The sequence below is a fragment of the Haemaphysalis longicornis genome, unplaced genomic scaffold, assembly GCF_048455015.1.
Source record: "Haemaphysalis longicornis isolate Haplotype H1 unplaced genomic scaffold, Haemaphysalis longicornis Haplotype H1 scaffold_9, whole genome shotgun sequence".
NCBI lineage: Eukaryota > Metazoa > Arthropoda > Arachnida > Ixodida > Ixodidae > Haemaphysalis > Haemaphysalis longicornis.
In genome coordinates this window covers 40,252,233-40,271,885 of record NW_027526460.1, presented here as the reverse complement: position 1 = coordinate 40,271,885, position 19,653 = coordinate 40,252,233, and the positions used below count along the sequence as shown (strand labels likewise).

At 46.3% G+C, this 19,653-nt stretch overlaps 3 protein-coding genes across 3 annotated transcripts in view; 1 reads left to right on the top strand and 2 right to left on the bottom strand.

Moving 5' to 3' along the window:
• Positions 1–4,312, bottom strand: part of Lerp (lysosomal enzyme receptor protein) — a 73,468-nt gene extending 69,156 nt beyond the window's left edge. The window contains exon 1 of the mRNA XM_077682684.1: positions 4,052–4,312. Coding sequence (XP_077538810.1) covers positions 4,052–4,170 — 119 coding nt within the window. The 5' untranslated portion in view covers positions 4,171–4,312. The remainder of the gene's footprint in view (positions 1–4,051) is intronic.
• A 265-nt stretch (positions 4,313–4,577) lies between these two features.
• Positions 4,578–5,318, top strand: Mrps25 (mitochondrial ribosomal protein S25). The gene has a single exon (XM_077682683.1). The coding sequence runs from the start codon at positions 4,778–4,780 to the stop codon at positions 5,294–5,296; it is 519 nt and encodes a 172-aa protein (XP_077538809.1). The 5' UTR covers positions 4,578–4,777; the 3' UTR covers positions 5,297–5,318.
• Positions 5,319–9,202: 3,884 nt separating this feature from the next.
• LOC144152607 (nucleolar pre-ribosomal-associated protein 1) overlaps positions 9,203–19,653 on the bottom strand; it is an 84,042-nt gene continuing 73,591 nt past the window's right edge. The window contains exons 34-38 of the mRNA XM_077683933.1: positions 19,059–19,202; positions 14,603–14,709; positions 14,079–14,396; positions 11,049–11,671; positions 9,203–9,352 (exon numbers count right to left, since the gene is read on the bottom strand). Coding sequence (XP_077540059.1) covers positions 9,282–9,352; positions 11,049–11,671; positions 14,079–14,396; positions 14,603–14,709; positions 19,059–19,202 — 1,263 coding nt within the window. The 3' untranslated portion in view covers positions 9,203–9,281. The remainder of the gene's footprint in view (positions 9,353–11,048; positions 11,672–14,078; positions 14,397–14,602; positions 14,710–19,058; positions 19,203–19,653) is intronic.

Sequence of the window (19,653 nt, the reverse complement as noted above, 5' to 3'; positions counted from 1 at the left end):
TTTGCATCACATTTTTGGAAAAAAAAAAGTGTGATCATTACACGAGTAAATACGGTAGTAGGGGAAACACTAGGGGAACTTTTTTAACCTGAACTGGAGCAGATTGGTGCAGTGTCGTGCAGACCAGTGCCGAGTGCAACTGGGTGTATCAATTAATAAAACAAATGAACATATGCTGCACTGCTTGCACTGGTGCAGCCAGATCAGTCAAAAAAAAATGCCTCTACTAAGAAGAGTCATCAGTGCACTCGCAACTGCACGTTGGCATTCAAGCGGTATGACTAAACAGAACTAGAGGCATCACTGCAATCGTACAGTCATGCTTCTTGGCAGTGGCTTCGGTTGGCAGCTGTCGATTGCATAAACAAGTCCCTGCAATGTTGTCAGGTCGCGGCGAGAGACAGACTGGCGAGTTGCCACTGCTTGATCTGTGTCTGTTAATATCTAGATTACTTGCTTGAAGTTGGCATTAAAACTGGTCCCACTGTTACTAAGACAATGCAGTCTCTTCAATGAAACAAACTTTTTTGCCTTCATAACCTTTTAGGCCATTTTAATTACTATTAACCTAAATGTTATTTTTTATTATGTCCACTGGAATGCTGTGACCAATTGCAATCAGTTTTCTATCTAGGTGGCATAAATTTGAAGTTATGTAATATGCTATACCACAGTGTCCTGCCTGTATTGTTAGCTATGAAATAAGAACTGGTTTACTTTATATATTTGATATCTATAAGTACCAGAAGGTGCAGCTATAACAAATTTCCCAAGCAACCACCGGACGTCTATCGGTTGTCCACCGTATGTCCATTCCGGCTCTAGCGGACATCCGTATGACGTCCGTTTCAGGGCCGACAGATGTCCCGCTTTAACACTTCCATATGTCCAGTCGAACGTCCGAAATTGGCTGTATTTTGGATGTTCAGTAAAAAATTTCCAGGATCACATAACAGCAAGCAATGTTCTCACAACGAATAGTACACCACGCAAAGCTAACGCATTACCGGGCAGATGGCATACATGAACACAGTGAACTTGCTTCACATGTTTCATTAGCGGTTCTCAATTCTTATATATCCTTCCTAAAAGAGATCATCGTTGGAGTTCGTGAAGTGCTTCAAAAAAATTTTTTAAATTAGGCTTAATATTAGAAATATGCAGATGAAACTTGCAATCTACAAGCCAGGGTGTTGATGTAAGAAATCTTTTTAATTGAAAAGCAAAGCAGCTTTTTCGTGTTTGCTTTTACATTCAATTTACGCCATTATTTTATGCTTCATAGTAACTTTTCACGTCCATTGGCGGATGTCATTCGGACTTGTACATCCATTTCTGGATGTCCACTGTACGTCCGAAAATGTACGTCCAATCATGGATGTACAGTGGCCGTCCAAACTGGGCCTTGGATGTTAGGCTGTATACTCGGATGTCCCACGGACGTCCATGGTTGCTTGGGAAGGTGCAATTCTTGCTTTCTCGTCGCAAAAATACTGACCACATAAAATTTCATGCAATTATAGTAATATTTCGGTGAAACGCAGTATAGAATATTTTACATTTGTGCCAGCCGGTGTTGTGTTTTTACAACTTTATTGCACCATCTAGGTGAAAAACATTTGAAACCTGCAAGAATTTGTGCAAATCTGACTAGTGCACTCTGCAATACGCTCATGACAGCTGGCCCTATGGCAAAGAAGTACATTTTGAGAAAACAAGGAAAGTATTTCTAAATTGTCATGATGAGGACATTCTAGTGAGACAGCTAGGTAAATATTCGTTACAGGGCACTAATATTTTGCAAGTGTTGTCTTTAAAACTGCTAGGTCAGAAATAGAAATAGGATATCAAAATGATTTTCCAGTATTTTTTTTTCCTCCCTGAAGACCAGGATCTCCTATGAAATCTCTGATCTTTAGACCCCCAAAGCCTGAAACGAGAAGCTGATGCCTATAAATAGGCAGTTTATTTTGCTTGATTTTGCATAAAGTGATATAATCCCCACCACACAGCATTCACTACTCAATGCCTAGATTTTGTTTCAATGATGAGGGCTTAATTCATTCAAAATTAATACAAATTCATCAAAGTAGTGCGCAAATAGACAATTAAAAGCTACATTTCCAACTTCTTTTTGCGCATACCGGGCTTCAAGCTTTGAACATTTTAATCAGATATTTGTTTAGTATGTGTTGTTGCATCATGGCCATACACTTGGCATTTTTCTGACCTTTTCACTTCACTAGGCTGTCACTTGCATATGTCACTCGCAGCTACGCAGAATGCAGCTGACCCGCAGAGATCATTTTAAGAGAGTGAAAAAGAGAGAGGGAAGGGTAGAGCACGTGGGACCCCCTGAACCCGAAACACCTGGAAAAACATCGCTCATCACTGCATTCTAGGCCGCCACAAAGTTTGCAGAAAAATCGTCGCGCTCTAGCACCAAACTCAGAAGCAGCTGTTGAAATAGAGCAAGTTTAGAACACGCTACTGCTTTTCCTGGATAAATTCCATTCCAGTTGCCATGCGAAACAGGATGTGCCGGGCCCAACAGGTGTTTTCGAAAATAAACGGGCGAACTCGTGACGAGCCCTGTACAATCGGGAAAAGAAATCACCCGAACTGAGTCACCTAGCCGCGAAGACAGGCTCAGTCAGTATCGCGTGACCACTGAGTACTCCGCAGAGCTCCAATACATCACGCGCGCGACAACGCGTAAAAAGCCACCGAAAGAAAAACGGAACAGATGGAGGACTTTTAATTTAGAGCTGAACAATACGTGCTCTCGCTGGCATGCGCGCGAGAATGAGCAATACATCCCGTGACCGGCGGCACGCCGGTGACACACACTTGGACCGCCTGGCAATCAAGCCAGCGCGAATCTTGCAATAATGACAGAACGAGATACAGTTGTAAAAAGAACCGCACCGCACCGCACCGCCCCCCCCCCCCCCCCCCCCCCTCATACTTTCGGAATGATTTCGGGCCGCTATTCACTGGTAAAGAAAATTATCACGCGTGGATTAATTTGCACTTGTTTGAACTACCCGGAAGCCTTGTCTGGCAAGCGATATCTATGCACACTGGCATGCCGATTGCGATAGCTCGAACGCAAAAACAGAAAAACAAGATAATAACGAGCTACCTCAGTATCAGTAAGGACAAACCCCGTGACCACCAAAACTGAGCGAACTTCTCACGCGATAGCAAAGAGCACTGCCTCCGCTTTTTCGCGCTTCTGTGTAGACGTGCTTTGTCAGTTGCGATAAAGGAGTGACAGTGAAGATAGAAGCAACGAAACAGTGACAGTGACGAACCAGCTCAAGCTGCGGAATTGACCGTTCAAGCAAAGCAGAAATGCGAAACCGCGTATACAACACCCGAACTATAAAACAGCAGTGACCGCGCTGATGAAAGTATGCAACAAGCTAGAGTTGCCCATAGGGGTGCAAAAATGTGGAAAGAAATAAAGTGCGCTAAACAGCACCAAAATGCTTTCTTGACGTTGAAGCAACACTGTCAGTATTAAGACTCAATCAGCACGAATTTAAAACTCAAAGCGACAGCTAAAATGAAGCCAGAAAAATGCCTTTTTCAGCGAAACAAGTTAGCACACCCGGTCCAACAGGCGATCAGACAGGAACAGGTGAAACCATTCGTCACGTAGCGGAAGTGCGAAAACTTGCACCGACATTTCAGCGGAGTCACCTTTTTTTGTAAAGCAGACTTACGACCCAACCTTACGCAGCGAATAAAAGAAGGCACGACAGAACATTGCGCAATGCGACGGAAGCATGACACGCGCGGATACTGCTACGTGATCGCATAACGACCCGAATCCATTGAAACGCACGCACTAATGGTGAAATTGCATGAGTCACGGACACATTGCCCGTCCGGTTCCCAAGGAAATTCCCGACTCGCTCCGTAAAAATAATGAAGCCCTCGAACAATGAATGTGAAAAACGTTGACCGATAGTTAGCACAAATGGGCCCCTCAAGAGGTCTGCACCCAGGGGCGGTACTGCTCAAAACGAAACAAAAAGTTTACCTGAATATGACGGGCCCGTTCACCGCTCCAATGCTGTCCGTACAAACGTTCCCCGCCGTAGTCAGCTTGGCGCAAACCGAAAGAACCCAAACAAACGATAAAAACTCGCGTAACTGCATCTTTGTATTAAACTTTCACGCAGCTAAGTCCCCAGGAAACATTTAGTTACTTGAACGGCGAATACATTCAAAACTGTCCACGCACATCACCTCGCACAACAAACCAACAACAAACTGCGTCGGTCTCTCTGAACTTTTTACTTTTTGTGTAGCGTAGTAGATACAGCGACGACTGCGTCACCTACATGCTTTGTTTGCGAGCACAACTGCATACTACGTTGTGAGTCAAACTGTTAACCTTACCAATATTTATCAGCAATAATAAGTTTATCTTTTTGCATTGTAAAATAAATATTTAATTTATTTGTAATTAAGAACACATTTTCGCATTTTCGTCGCAATCTCCTTCGAGGCCAGTTTTGATTGGCCAAGCCAGCCAAGTCAATCCAGTTCAACAAGCCGACGAGCATCGCGAGCATCGCATGCGGGACGGTGAACGCGTGCGTGCGCTGCTTTCTCCATGTAGGGAGTTTTCACCCGAGTTTTGGTATGTTGTGGTCATGAGCACGTCCTGCTGCAGCTACCTAACGCGCAAAAAAGCTCCCTAACATTTGTGACGTGACCGGTCAGTGCTTACTAAGTGAACGGACTTTCAAACGCAACCAAGATGTCTTTCATGCGAGGTCCCGCGCCCATCAGGAGAACCCTGCAGTACCTCGAGAAAGGCCGCCTCGTTTTCAAGGACCGGGTGAAAATCATGAGCTTGAACTTCAACACCACCGGAAGAGCCAGGGATCGGCACGAAGGCATGAACGATTTCGTCTTCTGGTACCTGCCTCAGGTTCAGTACAAGAACCCCGACCTTCAGGTGGTAATTTTCAAGAACATGACGCCGACGCCTTTCGCCAGGTTCTGGCTTGAAGACGGCAAAGAGGTCATCATGGACGTGGACGGAAAAAGTAAAGACGACATCCTGAACCAGATGCTCGTCACGCTGGGCAAAACGAAAGAGCAGCTCGAGAAAGAAGCGGTTATGAGGGAAAAGAAGGACACGCCGGCGAATTTCGGCCGACATTACGACAAATTTTGTATCTGCGAAGTGCCGGGACAAGTGCCGTGCCCCGGGATAGTGCCGTTGCCGAGAAGTATGCGCGGAAAGTATCGCCTTGAACAGGAAGAACAGTGAATTAAAGTTGTAGTACTATTCATTCCTCTGTGCGGTACCTTTTATTACTGTTCAGTCCGTAACAAAGTGTGTCCACAACTGTGTAAAACCACTGCTGTTTCATTGAGACAGTGTGCCATTTCGTTCGCATGAAAGGCTTTGGGTAATCCCCTTTGAATTTTAGAAGCGAAGCCCAGACAATGCATAAGCTTTGGAAGACCCAGGGCGAAGAATTTGCAGTTAAGCAGGTGCCAAGCCCGGCTTGTCAGCAGCTTTCTTCCACTGCTGCAGTGATGGTGTCTAGAGAGTCAGATGTCTAGCAACTATGGCTGGTGTACAGGTCAGATGTCCAGTCAGAAAACATGTTGCAGAGTATCATAGCTGCTGTTATTGCCACTTGCCATTTAGAAATAATCTGTATCAAAAAAGATAGCAGCCAGTCCATTTTAAACAACTGCAATCTTCAACTTTTCTGTAATGTTGAAGTGCATTAGATGCTATAGACAGTGCATGCTGTGCACAAAGGACGGAAATTTGGTCCTTTTTTTTTTTCGTTCGAAGTATGAACGCCAAGCTTACATCGTCACCTTGCCATTTTCTTTAATAATATCATATTTTTGGCTGTTTGTAGTGTGCATGTACAGTGGTGGTAACAACAGATAACAACAACATAAACCTCCACAAATCTTTCGACTACACTTGCTCACCAATGCAAAGCATCTTACTGAATTCGAATCCAAAAGAAAACCTACCGTGTAAACTAGTGTGGCAGCCTGTATAGTAATGCTTATCAAGCTGAAGTTAATAATTATTAAGACCTTTGTCTCATGCTAGGTACCCTTGAAAAAGATGGGCCATCCATTCAAGTCGATCCAGGACGTGAAATGTACCAAAAATACCAAAATACCACGTGAAATGTACCAAATACCACGAAAGGCCTGGCAGCGTGTATCGGGAGTCATTAATCAGCAACAGGACCCAGACGCCTGCTTCCGCCCGATAAAACACCCTCACAACACACCTTTGCCGGGTGTTTTTGTTACGGCACGTGCACATTCCCGTTTTGACCTAGGCCAACCCAAAAAAGCCTGGCAGTCAGCAACGCGGCCAGAGGAAGGGGGTTCAAACCCCCTCCGAAATATTTTCCGGGCAGTGCATAAGTGAGCCTTACCCTGGTATTTCTGAGTCCTTCCTCCACTCGAGCCTCAGGTCGAGGAGATCCTTGAAATCGATTTCCCCGTGCATAAGCATTGCGGAATCCTCCCCTCAGCCGAGTGGACGAGGGACTCAGAATACGGCCGATAGTGTTCCTTTCGGCAAAACTCCTCACTTCCGATAACTCATAACCCCCTCCGAAAAAAAACTTGTGTACGACCCTGTTGGCACTGTATACAATGCAAGGCTTTCGCCATCGAGTCTCTTAGACAATAGCTCAGAACACCTGGGAAGATTTTAAAAACATGTTTAACTAAACCTACCCCATATGCTTTTGTACATGCATGCTCTTACCTTGCTGTTCTTTTCAAACAAATGCACTTCGCCATTAAAGATTTACAACATCACAAATCATAGTGCACAAAAGCATATATAGTGGCAATACCAGTTTTCAACTTTTGGCATTTTCTGCACAATGCAGAAAAAATTTCTGGTCGCGCAAGTGGCATGTTTGTATTCTCGGCACTGCAATCCCATCTAAATACACAAACTCACTTTCACGTGTATGTGTCCCTTAGGTGCGTGGTCACTGTTGTGAGAAATTTTTAAGTACTTCAAAAGTGAAGCTTTTTGTCCTCCCTGATGCCGTTGTACGCCAATAGGCCCTGCAGGAAAGCCAACTTTCTCTGATGATGATCAGGCCTTGAAGTGAACCACAGAACGGTAGGACGTTTGGCCTTAGGCGCGCATGGGAAAACAACCAACGAAGCAGTGCAGGGAGATATGGGCTGGGTGTGGTTTGAAGTTCGAGAAGCACAGAGTAAAGTATGTTTTGAGATGAGGCTGAGAGCAATGGATCAACGAAGGTGGGCAGCTAAGTTTTTTAGGTACCTATACTTGAAAAGCGTGGACACGCAACGGGGAAGGAAGACTAGAAGGCTAAAGATGAAATACGGAAAGAACAGTGGAGAATCCAAAACAGCCAGGTTAAAAAAAAAAGAGGCAAGGCAGATAGAAACGAATAAATGGAGAGAAAGAAAAGGAAGCTGAAACGTCGTTAGAGATGTACAGGGCTGAGAAATTGGACATCAGAAAGGAAATTTTTTGCTTTTTGAGGCTACAGCAGGTTGCCTGCGAACTAAGAGCTTTGTGGGGAAGTATTCACAAAATGATGGGGTATGTGTCGTCTGCGGAAAAGAAACAGAAACTATGCGGCACAAAGTGTTAGAATGCGAGGTAGCCATCCAAATCTACATGAGGGAAATATTCGGCTTCCAGAAGCCCTAGGATTTCAGGGTAGCACAGAGGAACTTAACTTCAAGGCTGTCGAGGCGACGAAAAGACGATTAGAATGCTGGTGGACAAAAAGCAGAGAGGGGAATATTGCCTACGACAGTTTCCTCCTGCAATAGAAAAAAAAAAGTATTTTGTGCCTATTAAGCTTTTTGTGGCAGCACTAAGCAGCGCTAGTATTAAACCACGAGTATAAAACAGGTTTATTAGTCCTCTTTGGTAAGAGGACATGTCATCGCCCCGCTACAAAGGGGAAACTAATAGCGATCATCATCATCATCGATTAATGATCGTGGGTGAAGTGAAAGGAAAATAACGCTTCCTGTGGCCGGAATGAAACCTGGGTCCCTCGCGTTATGAAGCCGGAGTCCATCCGATTGCTCCATTTCAAAATGGTCGGATCGAACGCCAAGCAGCAGGTACTGATTCGCGCCGTACACCCCAAACCTAAACGTTAGGACTACGGAGTGCACACCTGAAAGTTGCTGTGGGTGTTCTAGAAACACGGTGCGTACTTCCAGAGTAGCACATACTCGCAGTGTGGGATTGGCTAACCAAGGAATACACCACGAGAAAATTTGCCTTCAACCATCGTCGTTGCTAGACAGAGGGCTGCACGATTTTTTTTCCTTCCACAAGCATAACCTTTTCATGTGCAAATGCACACTGCAGCTTAAAAAATTGCTTCCTGCATAGAGGTATATTGGGTTGCAGAAAATGTTGCTACATAGGTTGAAAGCACCATAAAACATAAAAGCCAAAGCTTGAACCAGTTGATGTCAATGCATGGTATGAACTGTGAAGACATAGAGCGTAAGTAAAGCGAGGGGACAAGCAAAATACAGGTGCCGACCTGCAACATAGCATGTTCACCAAGCCACGGCGTGCATCCTGTGCACTACCTTTTCTTTCGTCCGTCTCTTTCATGCTGTTCCAACAGAATAAACGCACTTCTCCATCTTCATCGTCTCGCCCAACTGACTATGCAGTACTTCTGTTACAACTGTTGCTATAATAAAGTCTGGCACTACAGACTATGTGGTCAAAATAAGTTACAGGTTTATTGAGGAGAGAGGTCAGACTAAGAAACAAGTTTTCAGTGCCACGAAAAGTGCTACAGTGCTACAAGCTCAAGTAATTGAGCAATAAAACCAAGCTGGTTGGAAGATGTTTGCTGAAATACAAAATTTTGCATCTTCAAACCATATGAGAAAACGATGCCTATGCTGCTCTGCTTTTACTAGGAAGATTTTTGGAGAAATTTGGCCAAAATTTATGGCTCTGCTTTAATCTAATAATGTTAAAAAATAGGTTGCACACTCAGTGTAGGAACACATGTCAGTTTTTAAATCGTCCTGCACGAATGCTTTGCTGGCCCTGAAATTCTGCAAAATTTCAGCTAGAACACAAAAAGCTGCTGTGTTTAGCTTGTATCAGTTGACACCACTTGTATGAATTCAGGCAGGAACACAACAAAGAAACCATATAATAAAATACGCATTTATTACAATCCATACAGAGCCCAAGGCCCGTTGAAAAGGACATATGTACAACTTGCTCATCCAGCCTTGTTTACTCTCAGCAGCAATTCATGGAACAACACAGAAATTGCCAGAGCCCTGTCCAGTTCTGGAAAAAAGAACACCAGTATCTCAATATTGCACATTATGTCATCAATTTTCACTCAGATCCAAAAATATACGTCATAATTCACTTATTAAACCCACTGAGAGCATATTGCCACATCTGTGCTTTTTTAACATATCTTAAATGCGAGAAGCCAAAAAGACTACCATCTCTGCAAGTTTACCACTGACGTAACCTGTAACTCTTCGGGACAGAAAAAAAAAAATAAAGCTCGATGAAAAGTTCAAATAGCAAGATACTAAACGAAGCTACCAGGCAAAAACTTTCAGCTTTCCCTGTGTGGGGGAAGCATGGAGATCTAGAAGAGAGCTAGGAATTGTCAGCCGCATTGAAATTGTGGGTTCCAAGGACTCCATGATTACACTCCACGACTAAATTTCAGTTGATCTGTAAGCATTTGGAGACCAGGCAATACAACTTCCAGTACCTAAAAACTTGACTGTTTAAAGCTGGTGCAATGGGCACTGCAATGACCTAGATTACGGGGCACTGAGCTTAATCATAAATATGTGCTGGTGCAGGATAACCACAAAAATGATCCATCAAAACAAACCTGCAAACAAAAAAAGCCCCATCAAAACAAACCTGCTTCTGACTTTTGGTGTACAAGGCCAACAAAAAACTAATAGTACAGCCCTCAATCATCCGTGCAGGTCGCAAGCTCAACTGCTAGTGTTTTGCTCGGAGAAGTGCTCGGAGAGCTACATCATACCGCACCCAGTACAAATTGCGTACTCTAACACTGGTCTCAACATGCTGTTGTCTGCACAATCCCCTTCAAAACGCAGAAAACACTCACGCGTGCAGTTCAGTGAGGAAGCCTCGCACGCTTCCCTGTGGTTTTGCTCCACAAATGGCTGAAGACATTGTTACAACTAACCCAGTACACTGTATATCGCACCATGGGGTACTACAGAAGAGACTGAAAACGCAATGATCACACTTGCCTGGTTGATTCCGTGAAAGATTAGTGACTACTTTGTACAATTGGACATGATAACATGTTACTGATGTTAAGAGGCAGTTGCTTAATAGAAACATTATAGCATTTTGTTCCTTCTTTTTACAGCGGGCAATTTATTGTATTTTATTTTTTTAAGCAAGCCAGGGGAAGGTTGCAACCATGTACAACATTAGACCACTGCACTGCACCAATATGTGCCACTTATTCTCAATCATCCTGCTGTTAATTAAGCACAAGTGTGCTGGTTTAGTTCGTGGGCTCAGGGGCACTGTCTCTAGAAGAACTATAAAAGTAGCCCACGGGGGATAAATTAACTATGGGCATAGACTTTTCTTTAATGTTTTAAAGAGCAGACTTCACATGAAGTTATCCCTTGCTGTGCATGGCCATGCAAATGGAACAACGGCGGAACCTCCAGCTCAACACCCTTGCCACAGACATAACCTCGTTGCGTCCGTAGAAAACTGGGTAGTGCACGACTAGAATACAGGAAAGAACTTCACTTGGAAATGTTTAAAGTTACACAGTGGAGCTGCAAACTTTTTTTTTTTATCAACTGACCATTACGTAGATGCAATGCAAGTGAATCTTCTTTAAAAGCCTCGGAAAATTTTGTGAGCTCCACGACGTGTCGTCTCCTCAGCTGTCAATCACACCATACAACCAATTTTCCGTGTCAGCTAAGGCATTCACCAAAACAACCCACAAACTCACCAGACAACGACGCATCCAGTCTCAGCAGCACCATCTCTCTTCGATACGCCTCTCCTTCCGCATCAGGAAGTGCGTCTGCAGCTTTGCCAAACAACGCATCCGTGACTTTCAGAGTCGTGGGCACCACATCAGGCCTGGTCTCCTCGCCGCTCGCCCCCAAAACCTCGCTCAACGACCAGTGAGTCCTCGACAGCAGCCGCTCGAGACAACCTCCGCTGCTAAAGTTCACCAGCTTCCCCGCGTGTCCCGGCCCCCGAGAGCACGCCAGCCAACGCTGCACCCACGCCAACAAGTCACCGTTGAACTCCAGAGTCTGCACGCCGTGACGGAGTGCAAAGTCCACCGCTGTTAGCCATTCCTGCGACGGCGTCACGTCATCCGGAGGCCAGTGGAGGGCGATGCTGGCTACGGCTTGGCTCGACGACTTGCAGCCATCTGCAGTGCGGCAGCCGGCTGCAAAGTGCTTCCAGTGCTCCAAGAGCTCGAACACGATGTCCCTGTTTGGCAGGCAACAGTTCTGCGTTGCCTTGCTCTTCCCGCTGGCCTCCCGGGCACGCACAAAGCAGAGCATGTCACTGAGTTGCTCCGTGAACTGGTTGAACGTGTCCAAGTTCATGCAGGACCTAAAAAAGTAAAGAAAAAAAAAGTATAAATTACTAATGCTGTCAAAATGCTGGCTGGCTTTTTTTCTTCACACTGCTACTTTAGTGTCTGCAAGTTCTACCACAATTTTTTTTTTATGGTGAATGTCCAGGTTCCTCATGGCAGCTCCTTGAGCTTGAAGCACAAAGTAAGGACAATTAAGAAAAAGAAAAAGAATAAGTAGTTAGTACTAAAAGCAGGTACGCATTACAAAAAGTTGAACAAATCTGGTTGGGTACATCCTAACTTTAATGAATGACTGTGTATTACGGCAATTCTAACGTGGAATACCCATTAACATGATGCCTTTTTCGCACAGATCTTCAACGGATATAAAAATCACTACGTTCAGGATCATTCATTAGGTGTTGTGCCACCCACAATTTGACTGGACTGTTGCAGAGACTATTGCTGCAGCATAAAAAAATAGAATACCTACTGCAACCCTGTTTCATTTAATCAAACATAGACATTTTTTCTGCCACTTTCTAATAAGGCCAAGTGACATTAAACTCCCTTTGTAAGTACAGTACCACTTCTAATTTAATTTCCCCTAACTAGCCTTTTTTTTATCTGCAAATATCCACAAATGTGAAACAAAAAAAAAATATCACGAAATTTAAGCACAGATGGGCTCTAGCAGGCCCGCAAACTGTACATACCAGAACAAAATTTCAGAAAAATCGGTTACAAAAGCCAGAATTCCCAGCGCAGCAGTAGTTTATGAGAAAAGTGAACACAACTGCGTATTCTTTGCAGTATATCTGTTTATGCTGCCAAAAATGGGGGTCGGAAAAAAAATATGCAACATTCTGAGGTAGCAAAACGGAGTAAGTGTATCTTCAACAAAAATCCTGAGAAAGAATTCATGACGTGGAATGCAGGGAGCACTAAATCTTTGTGCGATCCCACCTTCTTAATCCAGACTCAAACTGGGCTTTTATGAGTGGAAGCTACACCTGTGCCATGCGCTGCACAATAGTGGAGGGCTGCGGATTAACTTGCACCACCTGGGGATCTTTAAAGTGTGCCAAAATCTCAATTTTCTGCTGCTGTCCAGAAAGAAAGGAAGGAAGGAAGGGAGAGAGAAAGAAAAAAATTGAAGCCGTTCCACTCAATGCGAAAGCTCTCTGAAGTGCAGAGCAGTGATTTGCGAAATGGGCTGTGGCGCGTTTATCCGTTCATTGCTACCACCCCTCATACGCTTCGTCTCCCCGTCTCATTCCTCTCTTGATAAATTGAACAGGGGGTTTGTCCAATGCAGTTCGATATTCCCGCCTTCGCAGTGCTCGCGCGCCCTCTGCCTGGAACAGCACGAGTGAAAGCTCTGTTCTTTTTGTGTTTGTTTTCGTCTCACACATGCTGGAGCCTTACTGCGCCATTCTGAATACATCATCTTTTTTTCCTTCCGCGGCAACTTTTTTAGATGCGACGCTGAGAGCATCTCTTGTCGGCGGCCCTGTCCTTCCTGCGTGCGTCCATTGTTGTTGTCCGCAAGGCTGCGTCTATCCTCCACTCTCTCCCTCTCCTCTCCGATAGCGAACACTCTCTCACGAGGGGCATTGGATTAGATTCGATTGGATTGGATTAAAGTGTATTGTGTTGCGTCATAGCCGCGGCAGACGCACTGGCGCCGGCGCATGCCCAGGTGAGAGCGAACACTCTCTCTCAACATCTGCGGGTGTGCGGCCCAGCGCGCTCTCACTCCGCCGGTGGGCGGCGCTGCGCGCGGTGCTGCGCATGTGCAGTACTCTCTCTCTCCGCGGTCTCCTCTCCTTCGGGCGCGCTGCGCATATAACCGGTGTGCCGCTCTCCGGCGGCCTTTCGGTCGACGGTTGCTCTCCGCTTGCGCTTGAACCCTCCTCAGCGTCGCATCACACCAGGGTTCCCGCGAGGGGAGGTGGGCGTAATTTTTTCATTTACTATTGTAAAAACTAACCCAACGAGCATTCTTCAGTAAATGAATGCGGGGGCTGCCAGTTAAGTACATACTATATTCTGGCTCAAATATATATATCTGAGTCCATATATTCTACATATGTACGTATGCAAGTACATGCATTCTGCAGTTTTGTTCGCGCTAACTAACGGGGACATGTACTACGGCTAGTGCCAGCGGCGCCAGGAGTTTCGAACGGTTCTGCTTATACAAACCACTTGTTCAAATCTTTTAACTCTTGGCCCAAAGGCTGAATCGAGGGACAAGCAGGTGACTTTTTGAAGCGTCTGTTTGGGTGCGTGACGCCGCATAACTGCAGTGGCTAGATAGCGTGACAGCCGATGAGCTACGACGACAAGCCAAGCCCCTAAAGTGCTCTGCGCTTCAAAAGAACAGTTTCCCCAGTCAGCTCTCTTTGGTTACAGAAATACAGCCCCAAGCGGACCTACCTGACATGCTGCCGGATGTTGAAGAGTGTCAGGAGGAACTCGTAGGGAAAGTACTCGTAGTAGCGCAGACTCTCTCGCTTGGCGAGGATGCTCGCTGCCTCATCTTCACCGCCTTTCCCACCTCCGCCTTCTTCCCTGTCCTCGTCCTCACTCTCGTCCTCCTCTGCGGGCTCCGGTGCGCCCCTGGAAGCCTTGTTGACCTTCCTGCCTCTCGCCGCCTGCAGGTCCTTCACTCGGAGAGTCTTCACGAAGCTGGACTTCCACACGTGGTGCACCACTTCAAGCAACAGCTCGGGAACCCCTTCTTCTTCGGCGTTTCTGAGGAAGACAGAAAGAGCTTTGTTCTCGCACGTACACGCAGAGAGGCTCCAATTACACACACAAAACGGTGACCACAGAATAAACTGACCGCAAGCCATGCCAAACTGTGCCCAAATATTGACTAGGTTGTGATAGGCTGGTTGGTTGACAGCTCAGACTGGGCACGCATACACAGAACGCATCGCGGCCGTTCAATGCTGTACCTTTCCAAAGCTGCAGGCAGCCACATCAAGAGGCCTTGCTCCCTGCAGAGTATTCGGGCAGCCTTGGGAATCTTGACGGCAGCAATGAGAACCTTCAAGATGAGAGCCTGCAGGGGGGAAAAAAAAGGAAAAAAAAGACACACTTAAATACATGTGCATTCCTGTGTTCAGTGACTGCCACTTACACGAGATTTTAACTTCATCAACACGATGATTTGACTTCCTTTGAGCACTGCTCTCAAGTTTTATTAAAAGGGTGTGATAAGAGTGTTAGTAAAGTGTAAAAGCCGCAGAATTTTGAAAATAATGCTTTGTGGAACACCCAGCCACTGCCAAAATTGAGACAGCATAACGAAAGATACACTGAGCTTTCCTTGGCAATTTAGAGGAGAAAGTTTCGACTTTCTTATATCCCCCCCTCCCTCTTTTTTTTCTTTGCCACATATAAGCTCATGCTTTTGGTTTTAAACTGAAACATTTTAGAAGAACACAAGTTCACTGTCTCAGCATTGAAGTGAACAGATATATTCTTACCAGAGTACGGACACTACATAGATTTGACTGAGAAACAAAGCAAAACAAGACAAAAATGTCAGTGATGCTACCAGCTTAGGCCGCTTTGGAGCAGCTTTTAGAGCAGGCAAAAATGCGTTTTGGAGCAGCAAAACCAGCTTTTGGAGCAGGTGTTGATAGAAGCAATTTTAGGACACGTATTGCATTCTCCATAGATAATTGCTAAAAGCATGCCCTTCAACAATAATAAAAAATTAAAAGAACCCAGAATATGGACATTTTGTCCCCATATTCATCAGTCTCCTGAAGAATGTCTGCATCGAACTATGCGCAGTAACCTGCACAACAAAAATTAAAAAAAAAAAAAAAAACAAGCTCTCATTTTTACACAATAGCAGATTTACTATGAACAAACTAAAAATTGCTCGTCACTACAAACATGCTATGTAAAATCAAGCACTACTGGAAGCCTATCGTGGGAGCACTGACCAGTAACGGCTTTGGATTTCCAATAGCGCTCGCGCTGCCATGTAACTCCTCCTAACTGCCTTTAAAGGGGCACTGACACAAAAATTTTGCATCTTGTTTTTTTTTGTTGCGATAAGTAGCTAGTGACCCACTTATAACCTGGAGAAACCTTATTTGCTTCAGCGTGCGACGGTTGTTTAATTAGAGGCATTTTAAATGCGGCCAGTCGCAGTTTCGGTTTCAGCGAGTGCCGCGAAACGATGGATTTTGTGGATTTTGTGTGCACAAAGCTGACCACGTGACCGTCAGAGGGATATCAGAGCAGAGCCGCCGTAGCACTGTCGAATCCGCATCGACGGCAGTTTCTGCGAATGCCCCACGTACTGATCACGTGAGGCGCTTAATTAAAAAGCGACCGTGGATGTGACGCAGGCGCTGCGAGTGCAAATGCTACCGCGGCGAAAGAACGACGCGCGACGCTCGAGACGGTGCGTGGCAAGACGCGCGCTGGGAGCAGCCGGCCGGTCTGCCTACAGGTCCGCCTACAGATGTGTTCGGCTTAGCACTGCAGCGGATATTCGAGTGCCGCTCTCGTAAGCGGCGCAGATGACAATTTTTAATGCAACCCGCCATCGCATCATTAACTCCTTTCTCATGTAAGCCGCTATGGTCGGGACTTGGGAACAATTTCGTGCAGCGGTAACAAGCTATCACTCGAGCTACCTGCGCCGGCCTGGGCCACTTCGCGGCCGTGGCCGCCGCCTGCACAGCGACCGTGCGGCTAGCTCAGTGGGCTTTTCGTGTCTCCGGCGCGTTTTTGCATCCAATGGTAATAAAAAGTAACAGAAACAGAGTGCCTGGAATCGCTGTAGAACTTTGGTCTTTGGTCACGGCCAGCTGCCCGATGAGCTGACGAAATCACGGCGCCTCCGCCGCCGACGGTCGGGTCGTTCGTTCTCGAGAGCAGAAGCTCCGCCATCCGGCCCTCCGATTGGAGCGGCGAGCCGGCGAAAAACGCCGGCAGTGCGGAAGCGGCAAACACAAACTCGTGACGTGTTTGTATGTTGTTTATTTACACGATGTCCTCGGGATGTCGATTGCGCGTGGTCCTCTGCTGGCAGGTCGGTTGCGTTTCGCACACTTTAAAATTGATTTTAAATATGTTCTAGGCGGTATTCGCCGCTGATATTTTGCAGATGATGTATATGTGTTCCCACCAATCTATCTCCGAAATTATCTCGCCTTCAAAATTTTGTGTCAGTGCCCCTTTAAGGCCAACTGCCGTTCTCGTAACGGCAGTTAAGGTGGCCGTGTATAACAAGGGTTCAAGGCAAAATAACCGCTCTGACATTTGTTTGCACACTGCTATGCCTAAAGGCGGTCATGAAATGAGATCCCCATCAACTTGCAGTGGCACACATACAAGAAAAGCAAAATAAAAGTAAAATGTACGAATCGTTCAGCTTTGAAAATGCCATCGACAAGGCCTGTCGACGGGCTTCGCACCCAGTTGTGCGCAGAAACTTCAGTTGACGTTCACACAGCAAAACGGGCAGGCGCCTCGTAGGCGTTGTGAAATCTCCCCCCCCCCCCCCGAGACTATGATAATTCCCTGCGAGGCCACATGCGCGCATTTCACCTTCAATTTCCACATATGTGAATTCTATGCCTCCATGAACTCTACGTGAAATCTAAGACGGGCGTTGTCACATGCGTGCTGTACTCGTGAAGCTCGGCAACGTCAGGCGTCGTGAAATTGCCCTACTCGCTCGCTGGCGCGCGGCCCGAACTCTCTCACCGTTTCCTGCCCTTGCATACTATTTTCTCCCCCCTGCACTTTTAAATTCTCATCTGTTTACAGTAAAATCTCGATGATACGAATCTCGCGGGACCGCGAAAAATATTCGTATCATCCGAAATTCAATTCGTATAATCAACACAGATCAAACAATTAAGCTCTTTTTCGTTTATTTCTTTTCTTACTTTCGCGTGAAGAAATACGTGACGTTTTTCTGCTTTTTTTAACCTCCATGTCGCCGAGCGGTCTTCTCTGGGCTTTCATCTCACTAGCGGTGCACAAGGTCCCTACAAGAGTGTTTTTGCACGCGATTTGTGCGCGCCAGCGTTGTGCGCGCTATATTTTCACACCCGTGTCGGCGATTCGGCGCCTGCGGTCAGAAAATTACGCACGACACGCATGGAGTGGGAAGAGCCTGAAGACTTGCACCAATGAGAAGTCTTGTGCCTCACGGCGGCAGTTTAGGATGTTTAGGCTTAGCACCCTGACAGATATTTCATGGGCGCTTTCACTAGCGGCGCGGATGATGTTTTATAGCATCGTTTTCGCCCACATTATTAGCTCATTTACTGCACAAGAAACTTCGTGTGTGCTTTGAGCGGAATTTTAAAGAGCTATTAGAAGCGGTCTGTTGAGCACCCCGCATCATTTTGCGACCGAAGCCGCCGCCACGTTGCCACGGCTGGCCACGCCCCGCACGGCGTGCGGGTGGTTTTGCGGCGGCATCAGCGTGCCTGTAAAGTGCGCGGCGCGTTTTCGCGAGCAGAAAACAACAGCCCGGCTGTTCCTGGAGAAAGAGTGACAAAGAAGGCAGAGAGCCCATACATCGCCGTAGCTTGCTCGCTCGGCAGTTGGGCGCCTCGTCGACTCGTTCGTATCATCCGCCGGGCACTGCAGGTCCGTTCTTAAGAGCCGAAATTTTTTCCATTTCAAACAATGCAATTTTGCTGGGACTTATCACAAGTTAGTATCATCTAGAAATTCGTATCATACCCAGAATCATATCATCCAGATTCCACTGTAACTACAATTCCTGCGTCCTCATCTCTTGCCTGCTTTTCTTCCAGCACAACTCCGCCAGCACCCGGTCGACGCGTACACTGTCGGGGCGCATTAGCGAGTGAGTGCGGCAATTTCTTGACGCCTGACGTTGTTGCCGAGCTTTACGACTATGGCACGCATGACGCATATCGCGGCCCGAAGACCGCGAGGCAGACGGTCGCGACGGCGGCAGCCGGTCTCGCTAGCCCGATAGGTGCGAAGCGCACTGCACGGAATTAACAGTCTCGGGTAGGGGGGTAGATTTCACAACGCCTACGAGGCGCCAGCCGCAAAACGCATCATCACCGTTATTGCAACAAAGGCCAGTTTGCCTGGGCTTAGTTCGGATTGCGTCCTGAAAACAGGTGCACCGCTATGTCGCTTTCAATGGGGAACCTCAAGTAGTTAGTTTCGTTTCTGAAAGTCGGCGTACACCCTTGGGCGCAGGTTGGGCGCAGAATCGCCAAATTTAGAGGAAATGTAGCAGGATGTAGCAGCCAGAGAACTTGGGCGCAGTTTGGCGCAATTGGCGCAGCTGAAATGTGTTTAGTGAGAATCCACAAACATTCAAACTGCACCCATTATGAAAAAGCGAGGAATGGGTGAAGCAACAAGAGAGAGGGAACAAGAAACAACCTTGGTGCTCTTCTGGCAGAGAGGCGACATGAAGAAGGTGAGGAGAATGTGGAAGATGTAGCGCTTTTTGCTGATGTGGAAGTCCACGCCGCACCGCATGTAGTCGGCCATCACTTCCAGGTGCCAGTCCCTCTTCATGTGGTGCTGCACGCAACACAAGAATGAAGTATTGCTTGCATGGAACGGACACCACATCTCGCGATTCTCAAATAGTATTTCCACTCTTTGGCAACACCTGGCATTTGATGCACCACAAGGGACGGAGACAAACTACCGTATTTATTCGATTGTAAGGTGGCCACGATTATAAGGCGAGGGTGCCATTTGGAGAGCAAAAAAAAATCGCCATATTTATATCAAGTCCTGGGGACACGACAATATAGCCAGCACAGACGAAGTCTATGTATTTATAAAATGGCATCATCAATCTGTGAGGTGGAGAACCACAGCTAAGAAATTATGAACGTGTGTGCAGGTGTGTACACACACAAAAGAAAAGAAAACTTCGAACAAGGTAGAAACCACGATTGTTGCCAAAGTTTCAGGAAAGAGACTTGCCTTCATCAGGCCCTGACGAAGGCATGTCTCTTTGCTG

What these genes read in the sequence shown, in the direction of transcription:
- Mrps25 (XM_077682683.1), top strand. Translation starts at nt 4,778, where the DNA reads ATGTCTTTCATGCGAGGTCCCGCGCCCATCAGGAGAACCCTGCAGTAC.